At 42.9% G+C, this 12,659-nt stretch overlaps 1 protein-coding gene across 3 annotated transcripts in view; it reads right to left on the reverse strand.

The window, feature by feature from the left end:
* Positions 1-12,659, reverse strand: part of LOC135211177 (RNA polymerase II transcriptional coactivator-like) — a 45,063-nt gene that overhangs the window by 20,317 nt on the left and 12,087 nt on the right. For all 3 annotated transcript variants that reach the window (XM_064244379.1, XM_064244378.1, XM_064244380.1), the window contains exon 2: positions 1,820-1,900. In XM_064244379.1, the coding sequence (XP_064100449.1) occupies positions 1,820-1,900 (81 nt within the window). The remainder of the gene's footprint in view (positions 1-1,819; positions 1,901-12,659) is intronic.

Consider the following 12,659-nt stretch of genomic DNA (forward strand, 5'->3'; position numbering starts at 1 on the left):
AAGTGCCAAAATTTCAACCTTCGGTCAACTTTGACTCGACCGAAATGGTCGAAAAATGGAATTTTAAGCTAAAACTCTTACATTCTAGGAGTATTCAATCATTTACCTTAATTTTGCAACAAATTGGAAGTCTCTAGCACAATATTTTGATTTATGGTGAATTAAAAAAAAAAAAAAAAAAAAAAAAAATTCCTTACGTCCACGCGGTAACTCTTCCCCAAAAAATCAGAAATTTTTTCATCCGATTGTCGTAATGTTTGCACCATTTTAAATTTGCCTTTACATAAAGTTTTATATATGAAAATGTGTGCAATTTCATGTAGAATAAAACAAAAAAATAATTGAAGGTTGTAGCTTTTCTTATTTTCAAAATATTTGCATATAAATCATGATAAATAGAAAAAAAACCAAGTTTTGTCAAATTTGATACAATTGTAAACTAAAACTCTTACAGTCTAGTAATATTCAGTCATTTATCTTCATTTTGAAACAAATTCGAAGTCTCTAGCACAATATTTAGATTTATGGTGAATTAAAAAAAAAAAAAAAAACTTTCCTTCCCTCCGCACGCGGATTCTTCGCCGGAAATCTCCGAAATGCGTACGTCGCATTCTCGTAATATTTGCTCAGTTACATATTAGGCATTTCATAGAGTTTTATATATGCAATGTGCACAATTTCATGTAGAATAAAACCAAAAATAATTGAAGGTTATAGCTTTTCTCCTTTTTGAAATATTTGCATATAAAATAAAAATTTATAAAAAATAAATTTGACATTCGGTCAAATTTAACTCTTCCGAAATGGTCGATAACTGCAATTGTAAGCTAAAACTCTTACAGTATAGTAATATTCAATCATTTATCTTCATTTGGAAACAAATTGGAAGTCTTAGAACAATATTTTGATTTATGGTGAATTTTTGAAAAAAAAACTTTTTTACGTCGGCGCATTATGAATTCATGCATTATTGTGATATTTTCTCTGAGTTGCTTTGATCGTTTTACAATGTGTTATATACCAAATTGATTGCAATTTAATGTACAACAACAAAAAAATTAACTAGTTAGCTTTAACCGTTTTGCTTACAGCGCGATTTGAATACAATTATATATGAAATTTTGTTTTTGCGTTATCATGTTTCACATTATTTATATATGATAGGTATTTTTTTTTATTTTGATGGTTGCATACTAAACTTCAGGCAATGACAGAAAAAAAGAGCCAAAATGAACTCTTGATCTTGAAGATCTTGAAAACTAGCGCGCTGTGATTTTTTTAAAAAGATATTTTTTTCCGCTTCGGCGCTCACTCCGAGACCCCCCCCCCCCCCACCCCCCGCATATGGGAGACTATTTTTATTATACCCCTTCGGCGTTAAAGAGTTAAGCACCCGACAGACTATTTTCGTTGACGTAAAATACGTCCAGTAGGCGTTTAAGGGTAACTAACGCAGGAAGTTTTCCCAAAGGAAAATAAGTAAACACTGAAATGTTTTAAATTACACTAATCAACAGTCAAAACAAATAGCTACCAAGAAAGCAGGCATATACATAAAGAGAATAAGTCATAGGGTAACATTAGTACGTAGTTTAAACTTTAAAAACCCTCTGACACCAGCTGATGTAACTTTAAATTATACTTGGGTTTCCAAATAACTAAGTTCACGATATATTTCATATGAATTTAAAATTCAAATAAATTTAGGCCAAATCCAGTTTTTCTTATAAAGGCCTGAACCCCAACCACAACCATTAACTTTACTGCACTAATAAAATGCATATTTGTAATGCAACACTAAACAACTCCAGGTACTCACATCTTCAGGTCCAGAATCAGAATCTGAATCGCTGCTATCTTTTTTGCTGTGCTTGGGCATCTTGATGTTTAGATGAGAAACCTGCAAAAAAATCTGCTTAGACTTTCTAGTTATATGTACAAATAAAATAATACTATTAAAAACCCAATAGCAGCTAAACAAACCAACCTTAAAATGGAAAATTTTAAGTATTTTTTTCAATTTTACTCCAAATCTACTTTGTCAAAACTTACTCCACATCCTTGCAACAATGTCATTAACATTAAAACCTTCAATAATTAACTAAAACCATTTAAAATTTAAAATTTATTACCCTTCACTGAAGTGATCTACTGCCTTTAAGGGGGCCGGCCGGCTAATGCTATTTTTTAAAGGACAGGTCTTTGATATTCATAACACTTAATAAGGTGACTTGGGACATCTCCAAACCACATATGATTTTCGCCTCTTACCTTCGGTTTAGTGACGCCAGGGTGATTTATCCCGAAAATAACCATTTTTCAAATTCTATCTCCTCCCTTGATAATTAGAATTAAGACCTGGGATTACTACCATATATAGCTGATGTAGACCTCCAATCAAATGAGTTTTTTTCTAAAAGTCATTTATTTGCTAGATATGAATTTTTCATTATGGTAAAAAAATAAACCCTATAAATCAGGAAAAAAATTATAAAAAGACAAAACAAAAAATGGAAAAAAGGGCTTGATTTGATTGTTCTATAATGTCTTTCTGACTTATATACCAAATTCCAATGTTATAGCTTTAAAAATAAGTGAGAAGATAGATTTTGAAGGTCAGTAAGTATAGTTTTGAGATACGGGCATTCAAAGTTTTCCTTTGTATTTTTATAATGACAATGTTAATAAATAATGATTATAATGAATGTATATTTCTTTTTTGTGTATTAACATACCAAAACTATGTTATTTATCATAATTTAATCATAAATCATTATCCTTTTGCTCATATATCGTAGCCTGGGGCACTGCGTCAGGCAAGATGGGGCACTCCTTCCTATGCAGCTTTCTCTCCCTCCTTCACTAACTCTGCTTATTACAGCGAATTTTCTTTTTTCTGACTTTTATACCAAATTCCAATGTTATAGCTTTAAAACTAAGTGAGAAGATAGATTTTGAAGGTCAATAAGTATACTTTTGAGATATGGGCATTCAGATTTCCTTCGTATTTTTATAAAGACAATGTTAATAAATAATGATTATAATGAATGTATATTTCTTTTTTGTGTATTAATAAACCAAAACTGTTATTTATCATAATTTAATCATAAATGATTATCCCTTTGCTCATATATCGTAGCCTGGGGCACTGCGTCAGGCAAGATGGGGGCACTCCTTCCTACACAACTTTCTCTCCCTCCTTCACTAACTCGGCTTATTACAGCGAATTTTCTTCTTCAGTATGATAACGAGAGGTTTTCCTTGTATTTTCCTCTTTGGCATGACAAAATTCTTGCCCTCTTTCATCTTTCAGTTTACTGCACAGTAACAGAAGTCTGTACTAGTCTCCCACTGCATCGCACTGCGATAATGCGAATGATTTTTGCAGACATCTGAGTTTGTCTTCAAAATATCTCGTAATCGTAGGTGTGCAATTGTTCATTGTTCGCCCCGAATTAACAGATGTGTCAGAAAACATCGCCTACTCTCCGACCTGACAGCTCTACTTCCAAATGTTCTTCAGGCAGTAATTCCGTGTCTTCATTACTGAAAAGCGCTCCGCTTTCATTGCAACTACGACACTCACCGGACAGCAATGAAATAGCGGTTAGCGTTCTCAGTTTATGTAGCACAGGTTCAGAATCTTGAGAATTCTTCTCTCAATTCAGCTGTGAAGACGTAGGTTGCATTTTCTGCCCACCTTCGTCTTCAACGACACAGTCTTGTTTCTCCTTAGCTGAGAGTCAACTATACTATGAGATGTCTTGCCATCAGGGACCTCGGTCTCTAGAAGGCAATTGACTTTCGCCTGTTGGGCACATGCCTTAAGAGAATCATCACCTCGCCGTCTGGCATCGGTGACGAACAAATTAATTTGTTTAGTCTCTTGGCATAACCCTTTTAGGGCGAAGGTCACGTGACTTGCTCGGATGCTTGGACAACTTGCCTCCTACCGAACGCAGTCAGTCGGCAGCTGTCAGAGCGCCCAAGTCAGTTACGAACTTCGCTGTGGACTTAGTTCGGTTGTTCCATATCAATCTTTTCTTCGTCCTAACAGCTTGTCCCAGTACTCATACCATCGACACCCACCATTGAGTGTCAGTGTCCTATCCACTACCGAGAAGAAGAACTTCACTGCATGGGGATAGGAGAATGCGAGACACTTCGCTGCAGACATATAGACCAGTATGGGTACAGGACATCACCGAAGTCGAGAAGAGGGATAGGTCATACGACTATTCCCTTCTTTTCCTCTGAGGTAACTGCATGACTTTTCCTGTGAAGTCAAGCATCCAGGGGATGGGGATCCGTAACGCTCTATTTCGTACCGAACTTCGTAGCGAAGACTCTGACCCCTTCAGTCCCTGACGATCGGTTCGAGTCCTTCACAATCCCCTCCCTAATGGACTTCACCGCCTTCGATGCGAAGGAGATGCTGCTTTGTCCTGTGAAGGCGCGACGGCCCTATCTGAAGAAACTCGATATCCCAGGCTGAGTGTTGAAGCCTCTTCGTCAGCACCAAGATGACCTAGAAGTACACTCCCTCGAGTTCCGCAAGAACTTCTCCGTGGCGCAGGTACTGAAGGCAGGGCAGGGGTCTGGTACAACCAGACCACTTGCACCTCCTCCTACCTTTGGGATATTGCCCACAGGTCCTTGGATCGTTTTCCTTGGGACCCTTGGTGGCTGCTCAACACGTTGTGTAGCTAACCCAGACCCTCGCAGGCTGAACAGCATCGAGTCCTGGTGTGACTGTAAGAATAGATAAGTGAATGAGAGAGTGACTGGCTTCTCTTCCTATCTTTTTCTCCCCCTCTACCTGTGGGTAGAGGGATACGGTCGTCACCTTGCTGGATAAGGACGAGATGCATGTGAGCTACTTGACAGAGCCCCATCCTATCCCTTTCACTAGGGATTGGAGCGAATATCCACCACTTCCTCCTACAAGGGGGGGGAAGTGGATGCCAACAAGAGACAAAACGATAACTTATGTTGCCCCTTGTAAACAGGAACTTGTTCTTGCTTGTTGGTACGAAGAGATACGCTTGCCTCTCTCTTAGTACTTGGTCCAGAGGTCTGACCATTGATCCCGCGGTGCACACCCCAATCAATCGGACAGAGGCTTGGATCCCTCTCTCGCTCTTACGATCAGGGAGGCATTCCAAGGTTGGGCGAACACCAGTCTGTTCACAAAAGACTCAGATTCCTCCCACCAAGAAGCGAGTCTTCCTATTGTAAAAGGACCGAAAGGTTTGTATCTCGTGTCGGAACAAATGACAATGTCCAAAATTGCATATTTCCTAACTATACAAACCTGAGGTCCTTTTACACACAGCCCCACCTCATGCCACCCCTCACTCTGCAGTTTTTGCTTGGGCCTAAAGCAAAAGTGATTCTTCACCTTCCAGTCGCGCGGCGCGCTCACTGTCGGACAAGCAGTTAACTACCGAACCCCTTGTTCGAAAGCTTACGACCTATCCAGCTGCCACTAGTAACCTTCCTATTGTAAAAGGACCTCAGGTTTGAATAGTTAGGAAAAATGCAATTTTGGACAAATTGTCATTTTTTGACAAATTGTCATTTTACAAAAAACTAAAATTTAAAAAATTAGTCTTTTAACACTTTACGTACATTTTTTTTTTCCTTCAAAATTTCAACTTCATCACCACTTTCAACTTTCTGTTATTTAGTATCACTTGGTTCTTCCTTTTTGCTTACTCCTGCTAATACTAAAGGCCTCTTTAAAAAATAACTATCCAAGGAAGATTGCTTCTGCCTACTTTTCACAATGTTCCTGAAACGACTCGGGCAAGCCTCATTGAACTACGTAAGTATACAACCTCACAGCAAAAAGTGCTAACGGCGAAAAGACCTGCGACGAAAAGACCGGTGGCGAAAAGACCTGCGGCGGAAAAACCGGTCACGCCTCGTACAGCACCAACTGCACCTCCGAAAAATTAACATAAACACTGCATGGCTCGGCCCGAGAGCACTCACGCCCTCGGCACCGAGCGCAAAGGATGTGTATCAATGTCCGGGCCCTGCAGATTCAGAAACAGTTGATCCTGAAACTGTTTTGCAACCAGATCTTGACGAGATCGTTGCACTCGACAAGTCCATGGGGCTGGTCGTCGACGAGGTAGACATCAATGACCTTCTCAAGGAGCACCAAGAGGAGCTTACGACAGATGACCTGAAGGAGTTGGAGGCCATGCAACATAAAGTCGTTCAAGAGGAGTTCTCTAGCAGTGGCAAGGAGGAGGACGACGACCCTATGACAATGGCAGAAATTAAGGATGTTCTAGCTGCTTTTCATAAAGTGCAATCATTTGTTGAAAGAAAGACACCCCGAAAAGGCTTACACAGGTTGTATGCTTGCGTAGTTCAATGAGGCTTGCCCGAGTCGTTTCAGGAACATTGTGAAAAGTAGGCAGAAGCAATCTTCCTTGGATAGTTATTTTTTAAAGAGGCCTTTAGTATTAGCAGGAGTAAGCAAAAAGGAAGAACCAAGTGATACTAAATAACAAAGTTGAAAGTGGTGATGAAGTTGAAATTTTGAAGGAAAAAAAAACATACGTAAGTGTTAAAAAAAAAAAAAAAAAAAAAAAAAAAAAAATTTAAATGTTAAAATAAGAAGAAAATATTTTTTTTAATTTTAGTGTTTTGTAAAATGACAATTTGTCAAAAAGTGACAATTTGTCCAAAATTGCATTTTTCCTAACTATACAAACCTGCAGTCCTTTTACAATAGGAAGGTTACTAGCGGCAGCTGGATAGGTCGTAAGCTTTCGAACAAGGGGTTCGGTAGTTAACTGCTTGTCCGACAGTGAGCGCGCCGCGCGACTGGGAGGTGAAGAATCACTTTTGCTTTAGGCCCAAGCAAAAACTGCAGAGTGAGGGGTGGCATGAGGTGGGGCTATGTGTAAAAGGACCTCAGGTTTGTATAGTTAGGAAATATGCAATTTTGGACAAATTGTCATTTGTTCCGACACGAGATACAAACCTTTCGGTCCTTTTACAATAGGAAGACTCACTTCTTGGTGGGAGGAATCCGAGTCTTTTGTGAACAGACTGGTGTTTGCCCAATCTTGGAATGCCTCCCTGGTCGTAAGAGCGAGGGAGGGATCCAAGCCTCTGTCCGATTGATCGGGGTGTGCACCGCGGGATCAATGGTCAGACCTCTGGACCAAGTACTAAGAGAGAGGCAAGCGTATCTCTTCGTACCAGCAAGCAAGAACAAGTTCCTGTTTACAAGAGGCAACATAAGTTATGGTTTTGTCTCTTGTTGGCATCCACTTCCCCCCACTTGTAGAAGGAAGTGGTGGATATTCGCTCCAATCCCTAGTGAAAGGGATAGGATGGGGCTCTGTCAAGTAGCTCACCTGCATCTCGTCCTTATCCAGCAAGGTGACGACCGTATCCCTCTACCCACAGGTAGAGGGGGAGAAAAAGATAGGAAGAGAAGCCAGTCACTCTCTCATTCACTTATCTATTCTTACAGTCACACCAGGACTCAATGCTGTTCAGCCTGCGAGGGTCTGGGTTAGCTACACAACGTGTTGAGCAGCCACCAAGGGTCCCAAGGAAAACGATCCAAGGACCTGTGGGCAATATCCCGAAGGTAGGAGGAGGTGCAAGTGGTCTGGTTGTACCAGACCCCTGCCCTGCCTTCAGTACCTGCGCCACGGAGAAGTTCTTGCGGAACTCGAGGGGGAGTACTTCTTCTAGGTCATCTTGGTGCCGACGAAGAGGCTTCAACACTCAGCCTGGGATGTCGAGTTTCTTCAGATAGCGCTGTCGCGCCTTCACAGGACAAAGCAGCATCTCCTTCGCATCGAAAGCGGTGAAGTCCATTAGGGAGGGGATTGTGAAGGACTAACCGATCGTCAGGGACCGAAGGGTTCTGAGTCTTCGCTACGAAGTTCGGTACGAAATCGAGCGTCACGGATCCCCACCCCCTGGATGCTTGACTTCGCAGGAAAAGTCATGCAGTTACCTCAGAGGAAAAGAAGGGAATAGTCGTATGACCTATCCCTCTTCTCGACTTCGGTGATGTCCTGTACCCATACTGGTCTATATGTCAGCAGCGAAGTGTCTCGCATTCTCCTATCCCCATGCAGTGAAGTTCTTCTTCTCGGTAGTGGATAGGACACCGACACTCAATGGTGGGTGTCGATGGTATGAGTACTGGGACAAGCAATTAGGACGAAGAAAAGACTGATATGGAATAACCGAACTAAATCCACAGCGAAGTTCGTAACTGACTTGGGCGCTCTGACAGCTGCCGACTGACTGCGTTCGGTAGGAGGCAAGTTGTCCAAGCATCCGAGCAAGTCACGTGACCTTCGCCCTAAAAGGGTTATGCCAAGAGACTAAACAAATTAATTTGTTCGTCACCGATGCCAGACGGCGAGGTGATGATTCTCTTAAGGCATGTGCCCAACAGGCGAAAGTCAATTGCCTTCTAGAGACCGAGGTCCCTAATGGCAAGACATCTCATAGTATAGTTGACTCTCAGCTAAGGAGAAACAAGACTGTGTCGTTGAAGACGAAGGTGGGCAGAAAATGCAACCTACGTCTTCACAGCTGAATCGAGAGAAGAATTCTCAAGATTCTGAACCTGTGCTACATAAAATGAGAACGCTAACCGCTATTTCATTGCTGTCCGGTGAGTGTCGTAGTTGCAATGAAAGCGGAGCGCTTTTCAGTAATGAAGACACGGAATTACTGCCTGAAGAACTGCTTCTCATGGGCTGAACATTTGGAAGTAGAGCTGTCAGGTCGGAGAGTAGGCGATGTCTTCTGACACATCTGTTAATTCGGGGCGAACAATGAACAATTGCACACCTATGAATAAGAGATATTTTGAAGACAAACTCAGATGTCTGCAAAATTCATTCGCATTATCGTAGTGCGATGCAGCGGGAGACTAGTACAGACTTCTGTTACTGTGCAGTAAACAGAAAGATGAAAGAGTCCAAGAGATATCTATGATGAAAATTCTCGCAATGTCGAAGGCGATGAAATCGAGCGTCACAGCAGTAGATGGTCCTTCATTATTGCAAGAATCCCCGTAATCAGAGACCTAAGTCCATGATTGTTGGGCAGAGATACGGTTCGGTAGTCAATCAAACCAGGGGAGAGTATCAGAATCCTTCTGACAAAAGCAACGGCCGCCTGTGCGACATCTTGCACATTTGCCAGGGGAAAGTTGCTCAAGTTAAAAAACTCAAAGAGGAGCCTCGCGACTGACCTCTCTCTCAAATGCAGATTTTGGAATATTCTGGCGCCTGGATCCTTGCGTCTAGGCGCCTGGCGTCTGGATAGTTCCGCGCGCCTGGAATGTTCCGCACGCTAGAAAGACTCGCTCCTGGAACGTTCCGCTTGCGTGGAAGGTCCCGTGCGCCCTGATAGTTCCGAGCGCCTCTAGTCTTCTTTTACAAGCCTCTTGCCAGTAAACGTTCAATGGAAGCATCCTTTTGTCTACTATAAGGCTCCTCAGTCTAGTTTTCTCTTTGAAGGAGCCTTGCGCCAAGAAAAATGTTCTGGAACGCGGCTCGCGCTCAGTTGCTGGAACGCGGCTCGCGTTTAACTGTATGAACGAGGCTCACGCTAGTCTGTTGGAACGCGGCTCGCTGCTGGCTGTTGGAACGTGGCTCGCGCTAGCTTGCTGGCTGGCTCTCAGCCTCTCACTCAGTGTTCTCTTAGTTTTCAGAGAACGCGCCGATCGTCCGAACTCCAAACATGTACATTCTTCGTCTTTCCGGATGTAAGATGAAGAAACGGAAGAAGAGACGCACTTTTTTAAGGATGCCTTTCCAATGGCTATCCCTGGCAGTCTGGGACGTTCTACAGATCCTGCTGAGGGAACGCCCGATCGGTGGGGATTTTCCATAACCTCCGTAAGGCTTTCGACTTTCCTTCTCCTCTGGGCTTGTGAGCTTGGAAGAGGTCTAGGCCTGAGAGCGAGACAGAGCCGATCGGACGCACCCTCTACTATTTTAGGACGCCTTTCCAATGGCGAACTTGGCAGTCTGGGACTTCTACGATCCTGCCAAGGACGCCCTGATCGGTGGGGATTCTCCATAACCTCCGTAAGGCTTTCGACTTTCCTTCTCCTCTGGGTATGTGAGCTTGGAAGAGGTCTAGGCCTGGGAGCGAAACAGAGCCGATCAGAACGCACCCTCCACTGCACTGGGAACACTAAAATCACTTCTTACCTTTCAATAGCTCGTATTTTGAGCTACATTCCTTTGTCTTCAAATTGCAATATGAATTTGAAGATTCTGTGAAGTAAGGAGATGAGGATACAACACTACTAGTATTGTTAATGCTCTAACTGCTCGTTAGTACGAGAGCTATAAAAACTTCTAAAGCAAGCGTAACTAATTATATTCCTGACTTCAAGAAACAAAGCTAGCTCAATCAATTCTAACATTTACTACACGTTATGAATAAATATTAAAATTTCCCTCCTTGCAAACTATGTGAGTGTCTACCGAAAAGTTCGGTAGTTACACGTAAACAATTCTTCGAAATTTTCGAAGCCAAAGTTATTAAAACAAATTAATATGCGTATGCCGAACCAAAGATCCAGTACTTCCCTGCAAAAGATAGCCCAGAAGATCGATGGCGATAAACCAAAATCCAAAAATCAAGTCAGGAGGAACTGCAAACGTTGTTTACATTCCAAGCGAGAGAGAGAGAAAAAAAAAAAAAAACATGATAGAAAACAGGAATGGTTCCTAATCCTGCCACCCAGGGCAGGACGGTAGATCACCTGACCTACCTGCAGCGTGTGCCGCGAAATTTGAATTTCTGTCGGGGACGACGGAGTCTTAGCTATGTATATATCTGACAGGTAAGTTGATTGTATGAAATTGTATTTTTCTCAATCAAAACATATGCCCCTCAATGCTAACTTTCCACTTGTAACGACTTTCTGGTCATTGCAAATTCGGCCCCATAATTTCTTATGGTGCGAAAACAGAGGCGCATCGACCGAATCGATTGCGTCACACTACAGCGATAATCCGGCAGTAAAACATCTTCATATATCCAAAAAGTAAATAATAAAGATATAGGTAAAACACCACGGCAGGCCAAACAGGCCACCTACAATCAACGCTTGCCACCCTCCGAAAAAGTACATTATAACGCGTCCTGACACCGGAGATGGGCATCAGTCGCGACTTCTTGTTGGTGAGAAACGGAGCCGAAAGACCCTCTACTCTCCTTTCTGAAAGTAAGTATTTTCTCCAAAAGTTAGAAAATTAAGGCCAAATTTTAAAGATTTAACAGAGGGTGAAAACGCGGTCCTCAAACGTAGTGCAAATCTCACCAAAACGCGTTCAACATTTTTACTTACAACTCGAGGTATTTAGAAGATGGACGCCATCTCGATGTTTACGGAGTCGCTTGTGTCAATAAAATGACAATTTGTCGAAAATTGCATTTTTCCTAACTATACAAACCTGAGGTCCTTTAACAATAGGAAGTAGCTAGCGGCAGCTGGAACGGTCGTAAGCTTCGAACAGGGGAGAACGGTAGTTAACTGCTTGGCGCGCGACTGGGAGGTAAACAAATCACTTTTGCTTTTGGCCCATGCAAAATACGCAGAGTGAGGGGTGGCATGAGGAGGGACTATATGTAAAGGACCTCAGGTTTGTATAGTTAGGAAAAACAATGCATTTTCGACAAATTGTCATTTGTTCCGATACGTAATACAAAAACCATCGGTCCTTTACAATAGGAAGATCACTTCTTGGTGGGAGGAATCTGAGTCTTTTGATGAACAGACTGGTGTTCGTCCATCCCTGGAATGCCTCCCTGGTCGTAAGAGCGAGGGAGGGATCCAAGCCTCTGTCCGATTGATCGGGGTGTGCACCGCAGGATCAATGGTCAGACCTCTGGGCCGAGTACTAAGAGAGGCAAGCGTATCTCTTTCGTACCGCAAGCAAGAACTTGTTCCTGTTGCAAGAGGCAACATAAAGTATGGGTTTGTCTCAAGCTGGCATCCAGTTCCTCCCCCTTGTTGGAGGAAGCGGTGGATATACGCTCTATCCCTAGTGAAAGGGATAGGATGGGGCTCTGTTTGAGTAGCTCACCTGCATCTTGTCCTTATCCAGCAGGGTGACGACCGTGTCCCTCTAACCACAGGTAGAGGGGAAGAAAAAGATGGGAAGAGGAGCCAGTCACATCTCATTCACTCATCCATTCTTACGGTCACACCAGACTCGATGCTGTTCAGCCTGCGAGGGTCTGGGTTCGCTACACAACGTGTTTTGAGTCAGCCACCCCCACGGGTTCCCAAGGGAAAAAGATCCAAGGACCTGTGGGCAATATCCCCCGGGAGGTAGGAGGAGGGGCATTGTGAGGCTGGTTGGACCAGCCCCTGCCCCTTTCCAGTTAACCTGCGGCCACGGAAGAAAGTGTTCTTAGCGGACAAGGCAGCACTCTTCCTTCCGCAATCGAAGGGCGGTGAAGTCCATTAGGCGGGGGGACTTGTGAACGACTCGAACCAATCGTCAGGGACCGAAGGGTTCTGAGTCTTCGCTACGAAGTTCGGTACGAATCGAGCGTCATGGATCCCCATCCCCTGGATGCTTGACTTCACAGAAGAAGTCATGCAGTTCCTCAGAGGAAAAGAAGGGAATAGT

The sequence above is a fragment of the Macrobrachium nipponense genome, chromosome 4 (genome assembly GCF_015104395.2).
Source record: "Macrobrachium nipponense isolate FS-2020 chromosome 4, ASM1510439v2, whole genome shotgun sequence".
In the NCBI taxonomy this organism is placed as follows: Eukaryota; Metazoa; Arthropoda; class Malacostraca; order Decapoda; family Palaemonidae; genus Macrobrachium; species Macrobrachium nipponense.